Source organism: Candidozyma pseudohaemuli (assembly GCF_003013735.1).
Source record: "Candidozyma pseudohaemuli strain B12108 chromosome Unknown scaffold00006, whole genome shotgun sequence".
Taxonomy (NCBI): domain Eukaryota; kingdom Fungi; phylum Ascomycota; class Pichiomycetes; order Serinales; family Metschnikowiaceae; genus Candidozyma; species Candidozyma pseudohaemuli.
Window position 1 is genome coordinate 293,032 of NW_020194440.1, and position 22,703 is coordinate 315,734.

Below are 22,703 nucleotides of genomic sequence, written 5' to 3' on the forward strand. Positions count from 1 at the left end.
AGATCGCCCCCTCTGGTCATGTGCTTTCCAACGTATCGCTAGTCACAATGCCATCGAGTGATTTTGTTTAAATAGGGCCAGAATTCAAAACTGACGGTAAACCGAGACATTTATTTCCCCGTTCTGTGGATCAATAGCGAAGCACTACTGCTTCACCAATCCAGACCCTAGAAGCATTTATGAAATGAACATCAATTGGCTCAACCAGTTCAGAATTTCAATCCACAAACTCAATTCCATTCTTCCTCGCCATTCCTGTTCCCTTGTAGTGCAAAGTACCCTTCCCTACTCCAATGACATCACCATCTGCTAATCAGCACCAGTACTATGGCTGCAAACGAAGGAAGCCACCAACACTACCATCCACCCAAAGTCCTTCTACAATTATTATTTTTGTTCTTCCAAATACCCAACAACACTTACCCTCGTCCAAATCTACAACTTTACTGTATTCACCACATCCTCACCTCGGAGATCGACCTCCATTTATCGCCAAGATGGAAGATATGTACCGAAGGTGAGAACCGACGATACTCCGGCGGGGGTCCCCACCCACCACAAGCCAAATTCCCCTACAAAACGAGATTCACCAATTCTTCAAAAATCCACCAAATCAAAAATTACTATGCCCTCTTTTTGCAACCGCCATTTTTCTTGTGACTGCGAGTTCCTCGGATAAACTGCTGCCGAGGCTGAGGAAACGCCCCACTGGTGCCCCCCATTTTTCCGGCCCCACCATCACCAACGAGAAACACCTTTCACGAAACAAAGCAAATGGGAATTTTCAACCGCCCGGTTTCCCATGTGACGCGACCGGATAGCTCAGGGAAGGGTGGGCCTACTTTCCTGCACACAGAGCGGCTCCACCACCCGAAAACAACACTACGCCTCCACCAGCATGTCACAAGAGCGCTTTACCTTCGCTCTGACGTCGTCCGGCCCATCCGCCAATCACACGAGCTCCTCCGTCGGACGCGAAATCCCACCCAATTCACGCAAATAAAGGTTCTGTACTGCACACAAGCACCGTTTGTCTCACGCCCCGGAAGGTGACTCGATTGCGACTCACAACAGCCGCCCCGGGCCCGCGGATGTACCCCAGACCCCGGCTTAACCAGGATAGCCAGAAAAGTTGTGAAGAAAAATAAAAAAAATGTAAAATATGAAAAATTGGCTGGAAGCAAGCATCTCTATATATATATGAATTGAAGAACCCCCGCCGGCCGGGGTGGAGACGGTCATCTGGCCCGGTGCGGCCCTCGGGGAAATGGAAGATTGGAGTATGAAAAATCACCGTTTTTGTGGGGTATATAAGGCGAGTGGTCCCACGCAAAACCCACCCTAACAGAAAAAATCGAATATGCTGACCCAGAAAAAAGGAGGTTCCGTGACCGATCTCGTTGCCGGCGGTGTGGCCGGTTTGTTTGAGGCCTTGTGCTGCCACCCCTTGGACACCGTCAAGGTCAGAATGCAGTTGTACAGAAAGTCGGGCCAGAAACCACCAGGTTTCATCAGAACCGGTATCAACATTGTCCAGAAGGAGACCTTCATGTCTCTCTACAAAGGTCTTGGTGCCGTTGTGCTCGGAATCGTGCCCAAGATGGGTATTCGTTTCCAGTCGTACGAGTTCTACAGATCGCTTTTGAAGGACAAGGACGGCAAGATCTCCACCGGTAGCACTTTCCTCGCTGGTGTCGGTGCCGGTACCACCGAAGCCGTGATTATCGTGAACCCTATGGAGGTTGTCAAGATCAGATTACAAGCCCAGCACCACTCCATGGCCGACCCATTGGATGTTCCAAAGTACAGAAACGCTCTCCACGCTGCCTACGTCATTGTCCGTGAAGAAGGTTTCTCCACGTTGTACAGAGGTGTTTCCTTGACTGCTGCTAGACAGGCGTCCAACCAGGGTGTGAACTTCACTGTGTACTCCAAGGTGAAGGAGTACTTGCAGAGCTACCAGAACTTGGAGGTTCTTCCCTCGTGGCAGACCTCCTTGGTTGGTTTGTTCTCTGGTGCCTTGGGTCCTCTTTCCAACGCTCCTTTGGACACCATCAAGACCAGATTGCAAAAGTCCACTTATGCCTCCAACGAGTCTGGCTGGGTCAGAATCGCCAAGATCGGTAAGCAGTTGATCAAGGAGGAGGGTGTCAATGCCTTGTACAAGGGTATCACGCCTAGAATCATGAGAGTGGCACCTGGCCAGGCTGTGACCTTCACGGTGTACGAGTTCATGAAGGGTGTGTTGTCTGGCAACGCTTTGCCCGGCAGCAACAAGAAGCTCGAGTAGGTTCTGCGTTAGAAGCTACGCCAGGTATTTATCGCACGTGCCGTGCCGCTTGCATACATAAAAAGTTGATAAACGATAGAGTAGTTGGTTGTAGGTGATGTTTGGTCCGTTGGTCCGAGGGAGGATGAAAAATTTTTGTTTTGGCATCGTAAGGTGAACAATCCACGTCACCGACGTCACTGACGTCATTGGAAGGAAAAGAGATAGATTTTTGGATTTTAGAGTGTCAGGTTGAATCGGCCCGGGTACTCGAGGTCAATGTACTGCAGGTAGGCTACCGACACCCCGGAGAACCTTCCCGAATCTAAGTCACCAAATGCAACATTTAATTCAAATTCCGTGATATCCATGCTCAATTGGGGCTAACTAACACCCTCTACGGCCACTTTCGGCTATTTAGCCTACGGATCCGGAACTCCCACTAGGGTGACCTGATCCCCCATACAGGTCGCCTCAGGCAGTTGCCGCCTACTCCATCACCACATTCTTCCTATTCCCCAAATCAGCCAATGTTCGGTCGTGTGCTGCCTATTTTCCGCCGTGTGCCTCTAAATAGCCTAGTGGCGGCGCCCCGCTTCTCCAGGTCCATCAAAACCTCGTCTCTGGCTCTCGTCAGGTACCAAGGCAAGACCAGGAAGGTTAACGAAATCAGCCCAGAGGAGGTCAGACGCTACCAGGAGAAGTACGCACAGAATAGCGGCTCCCAAAACGGCAATTCCCAATTCTATTATCAAGAAAACCCCTCGCTGGATCCGCTGGCGTTTCAGAATGATCCATCTCAGTTCAGAACGGTTTTTGAAGTGCCACCAAATGAAAACGGCATCATCACAGAGCACGATGGAATCTACGATATCCTTAAAGAACCTACTTTGGTCATTGAGCGTCAGGTGGAATTCATGAATGTCGTCATTGGCTTTGAACAGGCAAACAGGTATAAGATCATGAACTCCAATGGAGACCAGATTGCGTACATGGAAGAGAAGGATTTCGGCATCATGAAGGCAATTGGACGTCAATTTTTCCGTTTGCATCGTCCCTTCGAGCTTGAGGTCTTCAACAACTACGGCGACTTGCTCCTCACCATCAAGAGACCGTTTTCTTTCATCAATTCGCATATCAAGGCGCTTTTACCTGGATACGACGAAAGGGGAAACATCATGCACGAGATTGTTGGCGAGTCCGTTCAGAAATGGCACTTGTGGCGCAGACGGTACGACTTGTTCAAGCTCGAAGATGAGGTAACTGATGAATATGAGCAGTACGGAGCAATTGATTCTGGTTTCCTTGCCTTCGATTTCCCGGTTTACAACAATAACGGCGACGTCATTGCGTCCGTGGATAGAAATTGGGTCGGTTTGGGCAGAGAGCTTTTCACAGATACCGGTGTCTACATTGTGAGAATGGACCCTGCTGCATTTGCCGGAATGGGGCTGATGTACCCTAGCGTTGCTGGTCCATTGACACTAGATCAACGTGCGGTGTTGTTGGGCAATGCTGTGAGTATTGACTTTGACTATTTCTCGAGACACTCCAGAAGTGGCGGAGGCTTTTTCCATTTTGGCGACTGGGAGTAGAAGCTGCGTCATGAACGTCGATTGGCTCCAGATACAGACAAGCGTTCAATTGTATAGTAATCAAGGCATGCGAGGGAGACATGTATTTTTGAGATCATTTGCAGTGGTTGGATCTCCAGTACCAAGCGTTAGGTTGTGGTATATTGGAGTGATGCAATGTGATGATATCTTACACCAAACACGCCCCTCGATTTGGTCCCTTTGCGCCATGCGCACCTTCTGTCAAACCTATCACCTCACTTGTAGAACCTCTGTGATTGACGTGCTAGAGATTTCTTTCTCGCCAGCTCTAAGAGCTCCTCCCACTCATCATCACTCATACCCTGCAGAATATTCTTCAAAAGGGCCACTGTCAACTTGGGGAAATCGTGTCTCCTGAAGACATTCTCCTGCTTCCACGTCTCACGCTTACGAAGCTCTTGCTGCACGCTGAACTCGTCGTCCAAGAGCTTGTACTGCTCCAACTTGTTATTCGTAATGGCCATCAAGGAAAAACGGATTTCGCCCAGGTACTTGTCAATACGCCTTTGCAACACGCGGGGAAGCACGTCGTAGAAGTGGTCTGGCGCATCCAAGGTCTCGTGCTTGATGGGGTACTGTTTCAAACCGTCCAACTCGTATACGGTGTTGTTGATGTTGAGGTACGTGATAAAGTGGAAAAGGCCGTCGTCCTTGTCGTCAAGATCAGGCGGTGGGAGCTGGTCGCTATCAATGAACTTAGGTGCTGAAAAGGAGTTATGCACAGACCTCAAGGTCTCAGAGTTGGATAGCGTTTCTCCAGCCATTTCTGGATCAAAGCCAGCAACAAACGCACGTAGGTTATTGAGCTCTACGCCGATATCGATATCATCCAATTTGTTGAGCAAGGAATTGAGCACGGCCTGTGTGGCACAAGCATTCTGGATGGTCTGGTTGGCGAAAAAGATACCCTTATCTGCGTATTCCGTGTCGTATTCTCCATCAAGAGGCAATTTCTTAGCGGCATACTCACGGTCGAGTTTGCTGTATTTGAATAAGAAAACCACGGCATACACAGGCGCAGCAGCCAAGAGGGATTCCTTATCTATAGCGTAGAGTTCATCAAACTGGACATTCTGAACGCCCAAACGCTCCACGAGTTCCGTGAAAACGCCCTGCTCTTGTTAGTATACGGTGGAAGGTCACGTGAGCCTCGTCAGTCACATACCGCGTCAGAATCTATGGTATTCCAGCCCCAGGACATGATAAAGAAGGTGTAGTTGCGAACTGTTGATAGTAGTGTACCTGGGGTTAAAAGGGTGTCCATGGTGGACATGATGCCACGGTGGGAATCCCGTAAAGCTCGGCGATTCCCCTAATTCACACATGAATATCCTGAATATTAAGTTCCCAAAATCATTTAGTCCCGGATCATGGCTTTTCATCGGGTATAGCAGGTGCCACACCCGTGCACCACGGGTTTATCTGTCTCCAACACGCTACTTACACCTCAACCACAATGGACGTGCAAAAGACCCTAGACAATATCGTCAGTTTCACAACCCTCGATGCTCTTTTCAAGAGCGGATCTCTGGAGATCTTTCCCTCTGCTCTTCAGCAGCAGCAGACCGTTATCACCGTGGTTCTCGTGCTTCTAGGTATGTATCTTGAGTTTCAGAGAAAGGCGTCAAAGGGGCCTTAAAATCGACAAAGTGCTTGTCAGGTTTTGTCGGCTTCACTTGAAATTGGTTTTGGAAGAAGATTATGTGGTTTTTGTACGCAATCTTCGTGGTTTGCTTGGATTCTGTGACTTTTCAGATAAGACACGTCTAGCCTACACGACGTGGATCTCGAGAACGAGACGTCTAATGGTCCAAATACTCCGGAATTGCGATCATCAGCTCCTTAGTTAACTAGGGAATCGCTTTTATGCCCCGTTGACCTGACCACCACACATTTACTAACAACCAGCATTCGTGTCTCTCGCCTTGGCCTTCCTTAACAGAAGCTCGCCCGCCAAGTACTTCAGCAGCGCTGCCGTTGCGTCTGTTTCCATCGGCTTGGGCTCCATCTATGTTGCCAACTTTTTCGGCGTGTATATCTAGTTGCATAATGAATGCTCTGTGAGTGAACCGTGTAGGATATCGAATAGAGAGGGAAGAGGGAGGTGGTTGGGTATCTAGATTCAGAAGTTTGTCTGTCGGATCTTCAATTGGCATTTTGTTCAATTGGTGAATTGGATTCGCTGGCGTTGTCCATCAACTAACTATGGCAGCTTCATGATCCTGGTCGAATCACCCCTGGAGCTTCATTCTCCTCCCAGTTTCCTATTTCAAAAAAAGTTCCATTTTAAATAGGGCAAACCAGTTTGGATGACCCCAGTAAAACCTTCCATATCCATATCTCATCCACCACCTCGATATGGAAACTCCACCTCAATCCTCCACTTGTACCTATAAAGTCCAACGCTTCCCCCAATTCTCTCGTCATCCACCACCATGTCCGACTGCCACATTGAAAGTTTTGTAGTGCTTGAAGAATTCAAAAAAGACGCTTTTGATGCGCTGAAGGTTGCAAGTTCTGTTCACGACACAATCGAGCATTTTGCAGCCAGCTATGTGGGACACTCCACCCAGACTTTTGAAACCAACCACACCATTTGTGCCATCACCGAAGCCAGGTTCCGTTTTGCAGGACCTATTGCTGAAGCACAAAAAATCAACGCTTCTTTGTATGAAGAAACGGCTCGAATCAAGCCTTCTCAGGAAAGACCCATGAAGATCGAGTATGTGGTTCGTGGAGATTCCAGAAAATTCAAGTCCTTGCGTGGATACTGTGAGTTTAATTGCAACGGAAGACAGTTTGACTACAAGAGGGAGCTTTTTCCAATGACAAGGGCACTTTACGGAGAGAAGAGTAAGCCAAATCAGGCAAGCATCACCGGTCCAGATGGAGCAGTCATCAAACTCAATTCTGTGTACTTCCGGCCCAATTATGGATTTCACGAATGCAGCAGAATTGTCGTTCCCAAAACAAGAATCAGCACTCTTCTAGATGTCTGTGTGGAAAGCACCGATAAGGCAAACCTCGTCATGACAAACGTCACAGTGGAGCTCCACAGGCTCACTTATACAAAAGTTGAAAAGCAAAACACAATTTTCTTTCCGCTGAAACCCGTCTCAAAGCACAGTTATGTGACCATTTCCAGCAAAGACTGTCACAAGAAATTGGACGCTTTTGAAGATTCAGAAAACGACTGTGTTCAGGTTCCTCCCAAGTACTTGAACAGCGGCTTGCCCATTGTAGAGCCCACGCTTTACTGCAACGACTCCATGAGAAGTTATGGCATCAAGGTGAAGGTGACGCTTTTGCATCTCCAGCATTCTTGGTCACAGACTTTGGAGAATTTCGTTGAAGTCCAGGTCGCCTCGCTTTGCTTTGATAAACCCAGAATTCAGCATATCCCGTTTTTAGGCCAAAGACAGAAAACCGAGCGGATCAGGTCCATCGAGGTTTTCGACAGATTCAGGTATAGTCCCGGTCTTGTCACTGTGGGGCTTGTCAATAAGGCCAAAAGAAAGGGTCTTCTTTACCACCAGCACAAGTGTGAAACCATCACGGACGATGCCTCTGTGACTGTGTTTTCGACTGTTCTGGCAAAGGTTCCTAGAATGAGTGAAGCTGAGCAGAAGGAGAGGGATTCCAGGGTAAGGTTGGAGAATCTTGCTTTTGCGGGAAGTCCCAAGAGAGCGAAGTTGTAGGGTGGGAAAGCATAAGGTTATAGGTAAATAGAAATAGGAAAGTGGAGTTGTGAGTAGCTAATTGCTGGAAGCTTTGGGCATTACATCATTGCCAGGATAGTCCTTTCATTTGGCTAGGTACCTTAGAGTATCAAAACCATCCAGAGTTGCGGATGCCACTTTAAAGACAATATTGTGAAAGGCCGTCTCGAAGTATGATCGTCATGAAACGTGTTGTTTCATGTTGGTGGTAACGCAATACTGAGAGCTTCTCTTGAATCAAGAAGTGCTTTGCTGGAAGTCACAGTATCGATATAATCGTGAAAGGCAGCATTTATCACTGTTCTGGTGGTTACGTTGTATTTTGATAATGAGGCACAGAAGCAATACAGCAGAAATGAAAAGGGCCTTAACAGATAAAGTGAATAGAAAAAAAAATAAAAAAAGGGACCAAAGAGTCTTATAAGCTTAACTGTGGTACTATCAGCAATGTGATAAACACGATACTTCTTTGGAGCAAATACAATAGAATGGGGAGAACACACTATTTCGTTTATTGGACTGTTTTGGAATAAGAGCTTAAAGTATTAGAAAAACACATTCTTTTCCTCGAAATTCATGAGCTGTCGTGTGCCCTTAGATGGGTGTACCCGTTTTGCAGCCATTTCTTAGAAACAAGCAACCAAAAGCCACAGCCTCAAAGTGACCCTAAGGTTTACTCATTAAACAATAAAAAGCCACCAATGAGGAGAAGCAAGCAATAAAAGTTCACATAGAAAGAATAACACATTACCATAACACCCATTCGCTCTATACCTCTACCTCACACAACCCCCCAGACAATTCCACCAACACACCCTTTTTGAACCAAAAAAAACAATACACCCCCCAATACACCCTTCCATCTTTCACATCACCACCCCTTCCCTCCAATTTATCTCCCTCACATAATTCACATCATACCTCCACCTCACCATACCCCCACCTACACCATCTACACTTTCGCGACTTCCACCACCATGCTCAGTGTTCTTCGTCTCTGGATCCTAACAACCCTCCTCCTCGTGGTCGCCTCACGTGAGCTGGGCGACGTCTACGCCAACGACCCCAATGTCTACGAACTCACGCCGCTGAACTTCGACAAAGTCGTCCACCGCTCCAACTACACCTCCATCGTGAAATTCTACGCTCCATGGTGTGGTTACTGCAAACAGTTGCTGCCTGTGTGGCACAAGTTGGGCAAGTTTCTTCATAAAGAAGGGAAGTACGGTGTCCACGTGGCAGCGGTCAACTGTGACAAGGAGTCCAACAAGCCCTTGTGTGCTGCTTATAGGGTTCAAGGGTTCCCTACGTTGATGCTGTTCAGACCGCCCAAGTACGCTCCGGGCAAGGCCAGGGCAAACCTGAAACACGTGCCTGAACCGTACAACGGCCAGCGGTCGCTCAAGGCCATCACGGATTATGTTTCTACGAGAATCAAGAACTACGTGGATCGGATCCACGGGTTGAAGGGGCTTCCGGAGTTTCTCGAGGGCCCGGGGCCACGCGTGGTGCTTCTTCTGAAGAATACGAATATTTCGCCCGTCTACAAGACGATGGCCATTGACTTCTTGTCGAAAGTGTCGTTTGGGTACTTGAAGACGGATGTCGCCGAACCGGCCTCTGTGACGGTGGATGGCAAAAAAGTGCAGTTGCCGATCGAGGAGGGCGACACGCTTCCGATTTTGCTTTTTTGGGATTCTGAAAAGGGCGAGTTTTCCCGGTATCTGAAGGGTAAGCTCACCAACAAGCATGAGATGGAGGCCTGGGTTCAGGAGCAGACGGGCGTCAAGCCGTCGGAGGGCGGTCTTTCGAAGAAGGACAAGAAGTACTACGCCAAGTATAGAGGCGAGCGTGTCCACGACGAGCTTTAGGGGGGTAATTTGAGGTGAGGATTTTTGGTGATTTTGGAGAAGTTTTCAGTGGAGTTCTTTTACTGGGATTTCGTTGTCTTTTGGAGATAGAATTGGATATAATTTCCCACTTGAAGAGTTAAATGGGGTTTGTCAGTTGAGAATGAAAGCTTTCAATACCTACCCTTCCTTCCCTTCCTTCCCTTAGATACTCAATAAAATGTGACTAGTGCTGGAAGGTAAATTCTGATTTCTTAAGCGAACGACTTCTTTTTCAATTTAGAGCCTACCCCGGATTCAAAGCCTACTTCTGCACTCCGCCAAATTGAAAGCTCAATTGTATAAATATCTATAGACTGGCGATCGCCTTCTACTCCTGATTTCCATGACTTCTAAGTAAACCAAAGTCAATTGAAGCCGCAAAATCAAAACTCTCCCTTCTATCTCCCTCCTTAAAACCCCAGAGACCTCACACACCCACCTTGTCCATCATCGCAAGAATGTCATCCACATCGTCCTTCTTCTCCTCCTTCTTGGCCTCCTCCTTCTCGGCACCCTGGATCCAGTTGACAACCTGGTCCACAAGCAACTTGGAATTGGGCACAAAATGACCACCAGGATGCTTCAACAAGTCCAGGTTCTTCGTGCTGGTCTCATAGAATGTGTATGCTCTATCCTCTCCAACCACCGTATCTAATTCTCCCACAACATGCAAAAGACGGGGTTTCGTCAGAGCACCATCGTCGTTCGTGTAGTACTTTTTGAAATCTGGCATAAGCGAAACGTCAATCTTGAATCCAGAGTAAAGCACCGCAAACTCAAGGTCGATGCCGAAAAGCTCGTGGAACTTGTGCACCAACGCTCCAGCAAAACACGCTCCTTGTGAAAATCCTATAATACCATTGAGAGGAAGATTATCCTCCTCCTTCTCGTAGACTCCCTCCTCATTGAGCACTTCACCGTCCTTGATGTACCTCTTCACGGTATCAATAGCAGAGTCGATTTCATATGTGTTATCGGGATTCTTGACCCACCAGGCACGGTACTTCAAGGCATCGTCATCTCCACCTACTGCGCCAAACTTGGAAAGCAGATCGGTGGTTGGAAGTTCAGCTGGTGAAAGTTGGATGGGTGCATTGAGATAGACTGCTTTGAGCTTGTACTGAGCTAGCTTTTTTCTCAAAGCCAGTGTCTTGGCATAAAACGCCAGCGCCAGCTGTGTGTAGCCATGGAGAAAGAGCACCTTGGCTGTATACTCTATGTTCTTTTTCGCCATATGGGTGGAATCTAGTTTATATCTATATGCGCGCCCACCTAGTAGTATTCGGACTTCACCGCTAGGTTTTTTCATTTTTTCCTTCACCGTCATATCTTGCAGCAGCTGCCTAGGCGTACTTCAGAAGCTCGAGAATGTCACGAAGAACGACGATCCTTCTGTCTCCCTCGTAGTACGTCAGGTAGTCCTCTTTCTGCTTCAACTGCTCGTATTCCTTCTCCACTTCAACGTAGTGGTACACGCTACCAAAGCCAAGGTCAAAGGCCGCCTTGACGTTGATCTCGCTGTCATCCACAAACGAAAGCTGCCACAAGGCGGCTGGGTCCTTGGCGTCCACCTGCACGGTGTCTAGGCATCTAAAGAAGAACTCGTCCATCGGCTTGCAAATGATGGGGATCTCGGAGTAGTCGCAGAAGGTCAAGCCGTCGAAAAGATCACCCAAGCCCAAGAACGAAATCACACGCAAGGCGTGGTTCTTGTAGGCGTTGGTGATGAGCCACAATACGTCGTAGTGGTGAGATTCCTTGATCTTGATGATCATGTTGCGCAACTCGTCGTTGTAGCCCAAGACGGACTTCAAGTCAAGCGAATCGTCCACTTGCGAGTTGTACTCCAACGCGTCCACCTGGTGGTTTCTGACTAATCCCTCGAGCGCCAATCCATACGTCTTGTAGTAGTTCATGTGCAACTCGTGGGCTTCTTCGTCGTTCAACTGCAAGTTTTGCTTGAAGTAGTTGTGGATTTTAACCTGCATCATGTCGTGGATCTTGGTGGAACGCTTGTAGAGACAGTTGTCGATGTCAAAGAAGAAGATCTTCTTGTTCTTCAATTCCTCAGGCAATGGGCCGTGGCCATATGGCAATGTCACGGTGGTTCCTGGCTTCTGGCTATCGATTTCCGGGTTCTCGTAAACAAGTGGTTTCTCTGTGGAGGTCGTCATGTTGGATAAAGAGTGTAGGTGACTCTTATCGGTATATATGCTGTGATAGCCGAGACAGCCACACCAGTACACCACGTGGACCCTCCGGGGCCGTTTTCTTGGATGGTTGCTAATTAGGGTCCTCGTAGAAAATGTCTTTTTGGATAAGCAGAATGTTTTTGTTGAGTACTGTGCTGAAGTGGTCGAGGGTGTGGTAGGCCTCGCTCAATGCCGCTGAAACATCCGTTTTGTATGGTATGTCGTTGCTGAGGAAGAGCCAGTGACTCATATCCTGCTGAAGACGGTCTTTGAGCGTTTGAAGCTGGATGTGGAGGTTCAAAAATGGCTTTTTGTTGGTATCGGAGTAGAGAAGCTCCGTGAGAAGCTTGGTGCAAATTCTGGTCTTGTAGACATAGCTGTAGATGGGGTTTGCCTGAGCTGCATGGTCGGAGGAGGACAGGTTCGGTAGGGAGTCGTTGAGGACCTGACTGATCTCGTCAATGGTGATCTTGTCGTTTGAGGTTTTTGTGGGTAGCGTTTGTGAATCTTGGAGGAAGCCTCGAAGAAGCAGATACAAAGCGATTGTCTCGCCGTCCTCGTGCCTGAAGGCGGTCTGGAGGTTGTTCAAGAAATTAAAAATCAACTCGTAGTGTTTTAGTTTGCTAGAATCGGGTTTCTTGTTGAAAAAGTGTAGCTGCAACTTCATCAAGGTGTCCCACAACTGCAGGCCCAAATCTAGAAGCACCACACGGCTGAAGACTGGTTTGATGATGAATTCTAAGAGCGAATTTCGTTCCCTCTTGTTGGCGTAAAAGTCAGACGATGCAAGCACGAAATTGAGAAGGTAGGTCTCTGTATGACTGGAAGCATCACAAGCCTCAAAGAGCAACGCCGCTCGTAGAAGCGAAAGACGGACGGTGTTGTTGAAATGCTGCATTTTCAAAGGCAATTCGTAGGATGCCTTGGTTCCGCTAACGTGTTCCATCAAATCCAAGCCACCGCCTCGTTCATCGTATTGCTGAAGAAACCGAAAAACACCCTCCAAAACGGTCTCATCCACGCACGTATCAACAAAGTAAACAGCGATCTCCATGGAAGAAATGCCCATCGCCTTGAGCGACCTCGAATACGCCGGAAACATGCCTTCATCTAAGCAAAACGCCAAGGTCTCTAGAACCCTGGCCTTTTCATCGGAAACACCACCCAAGTTCAACCTATAGCAGTCGCCAAAGAAATAAAAGTGTCTGTGTGTTCTCAAGGAGTAGTGGTTGGCGTAGTGGCTCTGCACATACGCTTCAATCAACGAATGGCCTGTTTTGTATGTGTAGTTCAAGGCCAGGCCGTTTTCGTTCAACTCCGCTAGCGCCTCCTTTCTGATCCGTTCAAGCTCCTCCTGCTGCCGTTCTGTTTTCTCCTTTTCCTCCTCAATGTGTTTCGAGATCTCCTTGGCCTTCTTTAGGAGGCTGGTGTTTTTGGCACCTTGAGTGAGGAAGATGGCTGGGATGGAAATCTCGTCGTCGTCTGGTTTTTCCACTATGGGCTTTGGCGAAGGACGCTTTATCGGTTTGCTTCCGCTCGGCCGGATCGCCTCGAGAATGTCGTCATCGTCTGTTCCACTCAGAATCTCCTCGCTGCTGCTCATATAGTTGATCGCGCGTTATTTGGTGATGGTGTAGGTGGATGAGGGTGGGTGGGTTTTTGAAGGGTCATCGAAAAAGGGGATGTGGGAGGGTTTATGATGAGGTTTCTTCAATGAAGATTTAATGAAAACATCATTTTGAATGTTTTAGTAGGAGGATCGTGGAGTGGAGAAACGGATGGGTGGATATGGCTGCGAAAGTGGCCTGATAAGGCGATCGAAGATGACCAGATCGGTTGCTGATTGAGGTTTTGTGGTTGAAGGAGGATTATTGCAATTGGAGGTGGTTTGAGTCGCTCATATGCTACAGATGGAGGGCTGGTTTTGTCGTCAGTTTTGTCAATACCGGTGAGGAGATGTACATTAAGGGAAGAAGCTTATGAAAGGCAAGGTCATATGGGATGTATTTGGACAGTTTGAAGTGAATGAGATGAGTAGAGTGACGATTTCAAGAATGTGATTATGTAGTTTGTATTTTGTATTTTTCAGTTTTTCTGGGGTGAAGTTTACAATGTGTAGCTGAATGTTCTATGCTTACGGAAAAATGTGAGTGAGAAATACAGATTCTCCACAAATTGCAAAAGTTGTCCACACAATAAAATTGGGGACGTTGTCACTATTCAATAGAATCTAACAAAAAAAAAAAAAAAAAAAATAGAATTGAAATGTCAAAGTACAAATGGAGGTTGCTTCTCTTCTTCTTTTTGTTTTTATGTGAATCCAACGGAGGTCTTCACAGTTGCACACAGTTGCACTACATCACCAACACCCAATTTGAAAGGTAGGAACAAAATAAAAAGACGCTTCCCAAACCTTTCTTTTTTTCAAAACTTGAAGACGTCTACCCTAAAATCCACCCACCTGCCACGGCTAATTGGTGAAATTCATTAAAATGGTCCTCTTCTCGGAGTTCACCTCCGCGTTTGCAGCCATTCCAAGCCACCGGACCAACTCCGAGGGGACACTAAAACGGACTATTCCATCAAAAGACACACCAATTGACAGCACCACTGGACACTAGAAGCAACACAAATAAGCATTTTGAGTAAATATATGGCCATTACCCTCTACATTGCCAGGCAACATCAACCACAGAAGCCCAATTGACAACCACTACATCCCAATTGAATCGCCGACTGAACCCGTGAAAAGCCAAAAACCACTTTCCACCACCCAGCGAGAAACGCACATTTCGGAAACTGAGGCCGTTCGCCGAGAATCCCAAACTTCACCACTTCACTATAACGGACAGCGAAAACCAGCTTTTCAAACGCCGTAGTCTCCACCATCCAGCGCCGTGCATCATTCCCGCCAATTGATTTTCTTAAAAAATCAACGACAAAGTTCAATTGAAAAAGAAACACCTTTGAGCCGTCAAAAATACACCAAATCTACATTGATGCCAATTTAGATGTAAAAGGCAGCGCGGTCAACCTTCTCCAGATTCCACAAAACCACACATCCCAATTCCTCCAAAATCGACCAAACCGACCCAAACCCAGCCACCAGCACCTCCAAGCCAATCCAAATTAACCTCCATCAAAAAAATCACTTTTTCCCTCTACCATCAAACCATTTGGTCGGCCCCTAATTACCCTCCATTAACCGAGCCTCCAGACTTTTTCAGCCCTCGCAGCCGTCCATGGTGCCGTACGGCAGCCACTAGCGCCCCTCCCATTACCACATACCCCGGACACAAGAAAAAGTATAAATACAGCGGATTCCCGCCTCCAACTAATCCTCTCTTTTTTTCCTTTCTCCAAAGAACTCCCTTCCTTTACGTTTCCAATTGCCAGCCTCCTAGGCCTCCACTCACTTCGCGTTTGCTTCCTCCACATTTCCTCAACCTCCCTACTCTTCTTCTTCCATGCTGTTCGACAAACTCGCCTTGGAGCCCCTTTTTGAAAAGATCGACGAGCTCCAGCCGGCCTTCATCGACCGCTTGCGCCGCTCCATCGCCATTCCCTCCGTTTCGTCCGATGAATCGCTCAGACCAAAAGTGGTGGAAATGGCCGCTTTCCTAGTCAACGAACTCACCACCTTGGGTTTCGCCGACATCCAGCTCAAGGACTTGGGCAAACAGCCCCCTCCAGTGAACAACCCCGATTTGCTTTTGCCACCCATTGTCTTGGCCCGTTTCGGCAACGACGAAAAGAAGAAAACCGTCTTGGTCTACGGCCACTACGACGTCCAGCCTGCTGGCTTGGAGGACGGCTGGGCCTCGGAGCCTTTTGAAATGACCCACGACGAGCAGGCCGGCATTTTGTACGGCAGAGGCTCCACCGACGACAAGGGTCCCGTGATGGGCTGGTTGAACGTGGTGGAGGCCCACAATGCCTTGGGCTGGGAGTTGCCTGTCAACTTGGTGGTGTGTTTCGAGGGCATGGAGGAGTCTGGCTCCTTGGGTCTCGACGGCCTCATTGCCCGTGAAGCAAAGAACTACTTCAAGGGCGTGGACGCGGTGTGTATTTCCGACAACTACTGGTTGGGCACCACCAAGCCTGTTTTGACATACGGCTTGCGTGGCTGCAACTACTACCAGGTGCTGATTTCCGGCCCTGGCGCCGATCTCCACTCGGGTATTTTCGGCGGTGTGGTGGCTGAACCCATGACCGACTTGGTCCAGGTGCTTTCGCTGTTGGTTTCCTCGGACGGTACCATCTTGGTGCCTGGCATCGACGAGATGGTGGCCAAATTGACCCCTGAGGAGGACGCTCTCTACGACGACATTGACTTCTCCGTGGACGAGTTGCAGGCTGCCCTGGGCTCCAAGACCGCCTTGTACGACAACAAGAAGGACATCTTGAAGCACCGCTGGAGATACCCATCTTTGTCGATCCACGGTGTGGAGGGTGCCTTTTCCGGTGCTGGTGCTAAGACCGTCATTCCCGCCAAGGTGACCGGTAAGTTCTCCATCAGAACCGTTCCCGACATTGACCTGGCCAAGTTGGACCTGTTGGTGTTTGCCCATGTCACCAAGGCGTTCAAGCAGCTCAACTCCAAGAACCAGATGAAGGTGGAGTTGATCCACGACGGTGACTACTGGAAGTCCGATCCGTTCAACGAGTCCTTCACCGCTGCCTCCAAGGCCACCGAGCACGTTTGGAACGTCAAGCCCGACTTCACCAGAGAAGGCGGCTCGATTCCAATCACCTTGACTTTCGAGAAGGAGTTGGGCACACAGGTGCTTCTTTTGCCCATGGGCCGTGGTGACGACGGCGCCCACTCGATCAACGAGAAGTTGAACGTCAGCAACTACATCAACGGTTGCAAGACCTTGGGTGGCTACTTGCACTACTACGGCCAGTAGACATGAATTAGCAACCGACGAAAACAGAGAAAATTGTAGATTTCAGGATTTGATGACACCTGGCTCAGTAGACTGGAAATCGGGGTCCATTGTGTCGCTTGTGGGGTCTTCCATTGTATGATTTCGCAGCCATTTCTAGTAGCATCTTGTGATGTCATGGAGAAGTTACACATTATGGACAAAAAAAAAAAAAGAAAACAACTCTTTTGCTACTTAGTACGCCGAGTAGACGAAATATCAAAAAAAAAAATACTTGAAATCCATTTTTGTTGATTACTAAAATGTAGACTATCTTGTCCTTTCATTGCCTCTGCTGAGATGGAGATCTTTCGCAAATGCCGATCTTCAAACACCAGCCTTGACGTCAAATGTTCAACTTCACGCCAAAAACCAAAAAATCACCTTCTTTCAAAAAAACCAAAAAAAACCCCCAACGGCCCGGCCCAACTTTGCCAAATACGTCCCGCCAAAATTGGGCTGAGAACGACCGAGAAAAAATCTGAGAAACACCATCACCAAACGCTTCACACCAGTTTCCTCCCCCGTGCATCGCCCCAAGTCTTCCGCTGACCCGGCCTCTCCTGTCACTCTCTTCTCCTGATCTCCCCGCTTCCATCGATACCAAAAACACCCGCCATGTCGGAAAACTTGAAAAGAGCCGAGTCCTTGTTCAACAGGATCATGAACCAGAACAAGCCGGGAGAGACGAAATCAGCCCCGCAGGGCAACTCCCACAGACACAGCCAAAACGAAAACAGAGGCCACCGGCTGCTGTATCGCAGGGGCAGAGACAACAACCTGAAAAACTCTGAACACCACGGAAACGGAAATCGTCATGAACACCACAAGGAAGAGGCTTTAGCCAGCATCGACTTGCCTAAACGGGACCCTGTCAAGGAGGCACAGGCAGCCGTGGCCAAGGTTCCCCAGGATCACCACGTTTTACCCTATTGCTGGACGGTCTGGCATCATCTGAGACTGAAGGTCAAGCCCGAGGAAACCGAGGCCGATAAGGACAACACGTCGTCGGCTTCAGCTGCCGTGGACTCGTATCTCCAAACGACGAACGAGATCGAGTTCCGTGACGTGGCCAACCCGGACGAAACCACCAAAACGATAGCATCTGTGGAGCAGTTGTGGGGCAGTTTGAGCCAGACCAAACGTGCTTTTGAGTTGCACCACAGCACACAGCTTCTTATTTTCAAAACAGGCATCAACCCCGTGTGGGAAGACCCGATAAACGCCAAGGGAGGCCGCTGGGTTTTCCGTTTTGGTCGTCGTTCTCATCCTGGCCATACTGACAAGGACCCCGAAATGAGCGCCAGGGTCAGACAGAGAACGTCGATGATTTGGGAGAGACTCGTGCTCCGGACGTTGACGGGCTCGCTTATTCCCGACAAGCAGTACCTGAAGCATGTTCAAGAGCAGCTTTTGAGCGATATCTCTGGACTTGCCTTGAGCATCCGCCGTGACGAGGATATCGTCAGTTTGTGGAACTCCAACTTACATTTTGGCCGTCGCCGTGGCGACGACGAGGACAAGAAGCCCTTGCAGCCTTTCCAGGCGAGAAGAATCATGTGTGATGCCATTTTGCGTGTGATTCGTGAATGTGACCTTATTCTTCAGGGCTCTGACTGTGTTGAGACGACTGCCACGGGCTCCACCGAGCGCGTGGTTGGCGTTTCTTTTGAATACAGACTTCACGCTGAGTCCAACAGCACGACCATGTACTGGGACCGTATGCGGAGAAGAAACCACCACAAGGACGAGCCACGTGAGGAGGAGGCAGTCGCCTAGGTGTTCAAGAAGGCTTTTCTGAGAATTGGACGTTTTGAGGTATTGGATCGGGATTGAGTGGTCCGTGTATTACCATGGGATGGCCAGCGACACTTGCCATAACCACTAAGAGATCGATCTAGAACCATCTCATCGGTGTGACCGCATCGTGATAGTCACATCGGAACCAACCATTCACTAACTCGCTGGATCGCAAGTCAAGACGCAGCTCATCGGGCTCATAACATTCTGTGCTCTGACTCCGAGAGCCACAGTTTGACTCTCCTCCACCAGTGAACCAAAGTGGACGCTTTATCGATCCATCATCAAAAAATGAAGCCTAAACTGAAGGACCCCCAGATCGGAACGGGATCCTCGAGGATCCACAGTGGATGCTATGGCTGCAAACTGTGCACGCACCTGGCCACGGGGCCCACCTGAACAATCACATGACGCCGTTGTGGCACCCTCCTTAGCCATGTTCCTCCAAGGGCAAAACCATTTTTGCTATTATTTTTTTCCGAACCATTTGCATACGCTTTGTACATAGTGGAGGTTCGTGGGGGTGATGGCAGTTCTGGCGCTTGTGTGCAGTACGCCCAGGGTAAATAAAATTGTGTCATAGAAAAAAAAAAGTGAGTAGCATAGTGAAGATCACCACCTTACCTTACTGACAGCCAAGCAGGCCCTGGAAACGTAACGGAAACGAAAAATCCAACAAAAGACAGTCCCCCTTTTTTTGTCTATTCCCCAATCCCGCTTTATTTCGGCGGTTTCGCTCATCACCGTCTTCATCACCAAAAAAAGCACCTCCACCTTCCCCAAAACAACCCCCTAAAAAATCCAATAAACTTACCCGTTTCCCCGCTTCATGGACAGCCCGCAGAGCCTGACGAGCGAAGCCCGTGCACGGGCTGGGTTGGAACAGGGCCCGACCATTTTGGAACTATTTAGTCAAGCCAAGAAGCTTCTAGCACTTAAACCGAGAGTCGAGAACCGCCAGTGGCGAAAGGACGGCCTGAGCATGCAAGGACTGGGTCTGCCGGGTTCTGTTGAACGGAACATCGGCGCTTCTGGACACCTGGGGTCGCAAAGTCAAGGACCAGTGGACTCTCGAGTTTTGGACCTTTTGCTGCCGCTTTCAGTGGACGATTTCAGGGGCAGTCACGCCCGGCTGAACTCGAGAGATGCTAAGAACCGCCTGGCGCCGCCGCTCACGGAGATCACGCCGTCGCTGATGGACTATAGCTCTCCAGCACATCTTCAAGAAAACGGAGGAAGAAGGGGCTCCAGCACCACGGGCAGCACGACATCCGATGCTTTGACGTTCAAAGCAGGCCACGTCATCAAAAAGGAGCCCTCCGAGGGCGTCACCAACGTGCAAGTGTACTCGTCTCAGAGTCCGCCTCGTGAAATGAAAACCAGCAAAGAGAGCGTCCCCACGCCGCCAGCATCACAGAAGAAGGAATCCAGGCCTGTTTCCAATTTGACCTCGTCCCTCATGAAGGAAAGAAAGGATAAGGAGGAAACGCCGAAGGACGAGGCCAAAGACGAAAATAAGGATAAGCCCACGGAGTGCCAGAACTGCCACACGATGAAAACGCCGCTATGGCGTAAGGATCCCTCGGGAAATACGCTCTGTAACGCCTGCGGCTTGTTCCTCAAGCTTCACGGAACTATGCGTCCTTTGTCGCTTAAAACCGACGTGATTAAAAAGAGGTGTTCCAGAAGAGCCTCCAGCGCAGCCAGAAACGTCTCTTCCTCAGTGTCTGGCGGCTCCTCCTTCCCTAATAGGACACTGCTGACGCTGGAGTTTGCCAGGTACAGAGACGAGGGTATCCCCATCAACAGATCGCTGCTGTACATTGCTCCAGCTGGGTCGTACAATGCACTGTTTTCCAGCGAAAGACCGAAAAACGTCTTGATTTTGCCGAAACCGTCGGGTTCGGCTCCGGGCTCAGCGGCAGGTTCCGTGCCCGGGCTGTATATGAATCTGGTGAGTTCGCTGAACGTCCAGCTGCAGTTTTCCAAGCCGTCGTCGCCGTACCTGACGACCCTGCAGTTCAAGCGGAAGAAGTCAGACATCAATATCAACGAGATGCTGGACGGTTTCGACAGAAGGGTGCCCCTGCTGCTCTCGATGAGCAGCTCCCTCAACAATACCGGCAACACGCCCATCGCCAAACGTGGCTTCCAGGCCTCTTCGCTCAACAGAAGAACCTCCGTCACCAACCTCCATCGAAAACTGTCCTATGTTGGAACGCCCAATGGCTATTCTGTGACGCCTACACAGCCATTAACGCCTGCTAACGCAACGCCTGGAAACACGGCTTTCACAAACCTCAGCAGTCTCAGTGGGCTGGTGCCTCTGGCTGCCAACGCCATGCGCCACAATGTGTCGACGCCGGTGATGGGCTTTTCTTCCAACACCTACTTTGAAAATCCCACCAACAGCGCCAACGGCGGCCACAATAATAATGCTCCTAGTGAAGCGCCGCTGCCTTCGTCGTACCACACGCATCTCCCGTCCCGGCAGCTGTTCATTGTGCCTTCGGACGTGACGCCGTTCAACTTCAACCCGGAAAACCCCACCACGTTGAACTCACCGGACAAAACCGGCGACACCATGGCGGACGACGACTTCTTCCGAACGTACACCTCGCTCCACGCCGACGAGGACGACAAGATGACGCCGTTGGACGACGACAATATCGTGCCGATGGACACAGACATGGTGAATGTCGGCGGAAAGTACGAGATCAAGCCGACACCGACACGCTCGTCGCTTACACACGGGCTCAAGGGCGCCAACGACAGCAACAGTAACATACAAAAGGGCAACCAGCCGTACGGCGACTTGGACTGGCTCAAGTTTGATATATAGCCGCGCCACTGGCGAATTAACGAGTCATATGAGGAGGTGTAGGGTGGTGAAGTTTGGAGAAATGTAAGATTAAGGGCTCTGGAAGCCCAAATGTATAGAGATGAAAATAGAGAGAAGCATTGGTGAGATAATTGACATCCAGAGGGTGAGTTTTATGGTAGTTATAGTCATAACCATGACTTGCTTAGAGTTATCTTTCTACAGGTTTTACTCTCTTTCTCCATTCCTTTCAATATGTAATTTCTCGAATTGAATGACACACTTTCGAAAAGGAAAACAGCTATATAATTCTATTACCACGTTATTTCGTATACTGGTGATTTGTGGAACTCTTTCATGAGTAGTCCATTTTTCGCAGCCATTGAATAACTGCAAATACCACACCTTTCTTCACCATGTTCTTGTTTTCACCGTCACGATCCAAGTATCTTGAACCAAATCCCATTTCGTTTTCAACAGAATCAGAAGAATCAGAAGAGTTTGAGCTTTTCCAGCTGAGCACCTCCAAATGGGCCAGTCTTCCGTTCATCAGAGCTGAAGGAAGCACCAAAAGCGAGGAGGTTTTTGAAGAGGAAAATGAAAATTTGGAAGATCTTTCGGAAGAAGAAAGTGAACTTCTTTTCATGGGAATTGTTCCAAAAAAACGTGTGACGAAATTGGGGACGTTCTGTAAACGGTCTTGCAGTTCCCTAACAGCTGGTTTGTTGAAGAAGGAATACCCAAATTTGAACCAAAAGCCCTCCATTGACTTACAATCCTGTTCAGTATCAAAGGTTTCCTTCAAGATCCCATCCATGGAAACCACTGCTGAATTGACTGAATCCTCAGAAGAGCCAGTTTCCAACGTTCTGCATCCTTCGGGTGAAAGCACCAACACACGGAGCCTTATATGGAGAAACCTTTCCTTCAGACGTCTTCTGTCCCACAAAAGTGAAGGTTCTTATGGGAGTTTGAAGCAAGAGTCCAGAACATCCACATCCAACAAGGCCAGTAAGCCCAGAAGTACAGCATTCATGCCTCGCGCCTTTAGACTACAACCTCCAAAACGACCATCAAAGACGTATACGTGGTTGGGTCGAGCGGTGCTAAACTTCAGAAGCTCGGTGAACATGAGGGCTGCTTCGGGCTTTGACTTCGGTGATTCAAATGCATGGCCGGCATGAACCCAATGTGTGTGGGCACAGTTCCGGGGGCTGTCGATGAGGCTGCGTTTAGGGCGCATACCCCGATGCACGAGCAGTCGCCGGGAGACGCACAGTCCGTTTCAAATGCCGAAACAACCCCAGCAGCCATCCCCAGCTGCCATGGAGGCAAGTTGATGGCTTGGTGGGATATATAGAATACAAGAAATGGTTTAATGTTTGATGAACAGTCCTGGCTACATGGAATCACCTTGCTCGTTTTAGAGGTAGATAGTCAATTCACCCTTTCATTTTTTAGGATCA

At 48.9% G+C, this 22,703-nt stretch overlaps 12 protein-coding genes across 12 annotated transcripts; 8 read left to right on the top strand and 4 right to left on the bottom strand.

The window, feature by feature from the left end:
- Window positions 1-1,360: 1,360 nt before the first annotated feature.
- Window positions 1,361-2,290, top strand: SFC1 (Sfc1p; the record flags this gene model as incomplete). The annotated part of the gene is made up of 1 exon (XM_024858199.1): window positions 1,361-2,290. One exon carries the CDS (start codon window positions 1,361-1,363, stop codon window positions 2,288-2,290), a length of 930 nt encoding a protein of 309 aa, XP_024713605.1.
- A 509-nt stretch (window positions 2,291-2,799) lies between these two features.
- C7M61_002840 (uncharacterized protein) lies at window positions 2,800-3,864 on the top strand (the record flags this gene model as incomplete). The annotated part of the gene is made up of 1 exon (XM_024858200.1): window positions 2,800-3,864. The coding sequence occupies one exon, from the start codon at window positions 2,800-2,802 to the stop codon at window positions 3,862-3,864; it is 1,065 nt and encodes a 354-aa protein (XP_024713606.1).
- Window positions 3,865-4,100: 236 nt separating this feature from the next.
- YUH2 (Yuh2p) lies at window positions 4,101-5,149 on the bottom strand (the record flags this gene model as incomplete). Its single annotated transcript, XM_024858201.1, has 2 exons — window positions 4,101-5,000; window positions 5,051-5,149. The coding sequence occupies 2 exons, from the start codon at window positions 5,147-5,149 to the stop codon at window positions 4,101-4,103; spliced, it is 999 nt and encodes a 332-aa protein (XP_024713607.1).
- Window positions 5,150-6,320: 1,171 nt separating this feature from the next.
- Window positions 6,321-7,583, top strand: C7M61_002842 (uncharacterized protein; the record flags this gene model as incomplete). Its single annotated transcript, XM_024858202.1, has 1 exon — window positions 6,321-7,583. The coding sequence occupies one exon, from the start codon at window positions 6,321-6,323 to the stop codon at window positions 7,581-7,583; it is 1,263 nt and encodes a 420-aa protein (XP_024713608.1).
- Window positions 7,584-8,581: 998 nt separating this feature from the next.
- C7M61_002843 (protein disulfide isomerase) lies at window positions 8,582-9,475 on the top strand (the record flags this gene model as incomplete). Its single annotated transcript, XM_024858203.1, has 1 exon — window positions 8,582-9,475. The coding sequence occupies one exon, from the start codon at window positions 8,582-8,584 to the stop codon at window positions 9,473-9,475; it is 894 nt and encodes a 297-aa protein (XP_024713609.1).
- A 448-nt stretch (window positions 9,476-9,923) lies between these two features.
- Window positions 9,924-10,730, bottom strand: C7M61_002844 (putative serine hydrolase; the record flags this gene model as incomplete). The annotated part of the gene is made up of 1 exon (XM_024858204.1): window positions 9,924-10,730. The coding sequence occupies one exon, from the start codon at window positions 10,728-10,730 to the stop codon at window positions 9,924-9,926; it is 807 nt and encodes a 268-aa protein (XP_024713610.1).
- Window positions 10,731-10,839: 109 nt separating this feature from the next.
- C7M61_002845 (nucleotidase) lies at window positions 10,840-11,670 on the bottom strand (the record flags this gene model as incomplete). The annotated part of the gene is made up of 1 exon (XM_024858205.1): window positions 10,840-11,670. One exon carries the CDS (start codon window positions 11,668-11,670, stop codon window positions 10,840-10,842), a length of 831 nt encoding a protein of 276 aa, XP_024713611.1.
- A 109-nt stretch (window positions 11,671-11,779) lies between these two features.
- On the bottom strand, window positions 11,780-13,291 carry C7M61_002846 (uncharacterized protein; the record flags this gene model as incomplete). Its single annotated transcript, XM_024858206.1, has 1 exon — window positions 11,780-13,291. One exon carries the CDS (start codon window positions 13,289-13,291, stop codon window positions 11,780-11,782), a length of 1,512 nt encoding a protein of 503 aa, XP_024713612.1.
- Window positions 13,292-15,155: 1,864 nt separating this feature from the next.
- On the top strand, window positions 15,156-16,598 carry C7M61_002847 (metallodipeptidase; the record flags this gene model as incomplete). The annotated part of the gene is made up of 1 exon (XM_024858207.1): window positions 15,156-16,598. One exon carries the CDS (start codon window positions 15,156-15,158, stop codon window positions 16,596-16,598), a length of 1,443 nt encoding a protein of 480 aa, XP_024713613.1.
- A 636-nt stretch (window positions 16,599-17,234) lies between these two features.
- On the top strand, window positions 17,235-18,395 carry C7M61_002848 (uncharacterized protein; the record flags this gene model as incomplete). Its single annotated transcript, XM_024858208.1, has 1 exon — window positions 17,235-18,395. One exon carries the CDS (start codon window positions 17,235-17,237, stop codon window positions 18,393-18,395), a length of 1,161 nt encoding a protein of 386 aa, XP_024713614.1.
- Window positions 18,396-19,245: 850 nt separating this feature from the next.
- Window positions 19,246-21,258, top strand: GLN3 (nitrogen-responsive transcriptional regulator; the record flags this gene model as incomplete). Its single annotated transcript, XM_024858209.1, has 1 exon — window positions 19,246-21,258. One exon carries the CDS (start codon window positions 19,246-19,248, stop codon window positions 21,256-21,258), a length of 2,013 nt encoding a protein of 670 aa, XP_024713615.1.
- A 395-nt stretch (window positions 21,259-21,653) lies between these two features.
- On the top strand, window positions 21,654-22,421 carry C7M61_002850 (uncharacterized protein; the record flags this gene model as incomplete). The annotated part of the gene is made up of 1 exon (XM_024858210.1): window positions 21,654-22,421. One exon carries the CDS (start codon window positions 21,654-21,656, stop codon window positions 22,419-22,421), a length of 768 nt encoding a protein of 255 aa, XP_024713616.1.
- Window positions 22,422-22,703: the final 282 nt, after the last annotated feature.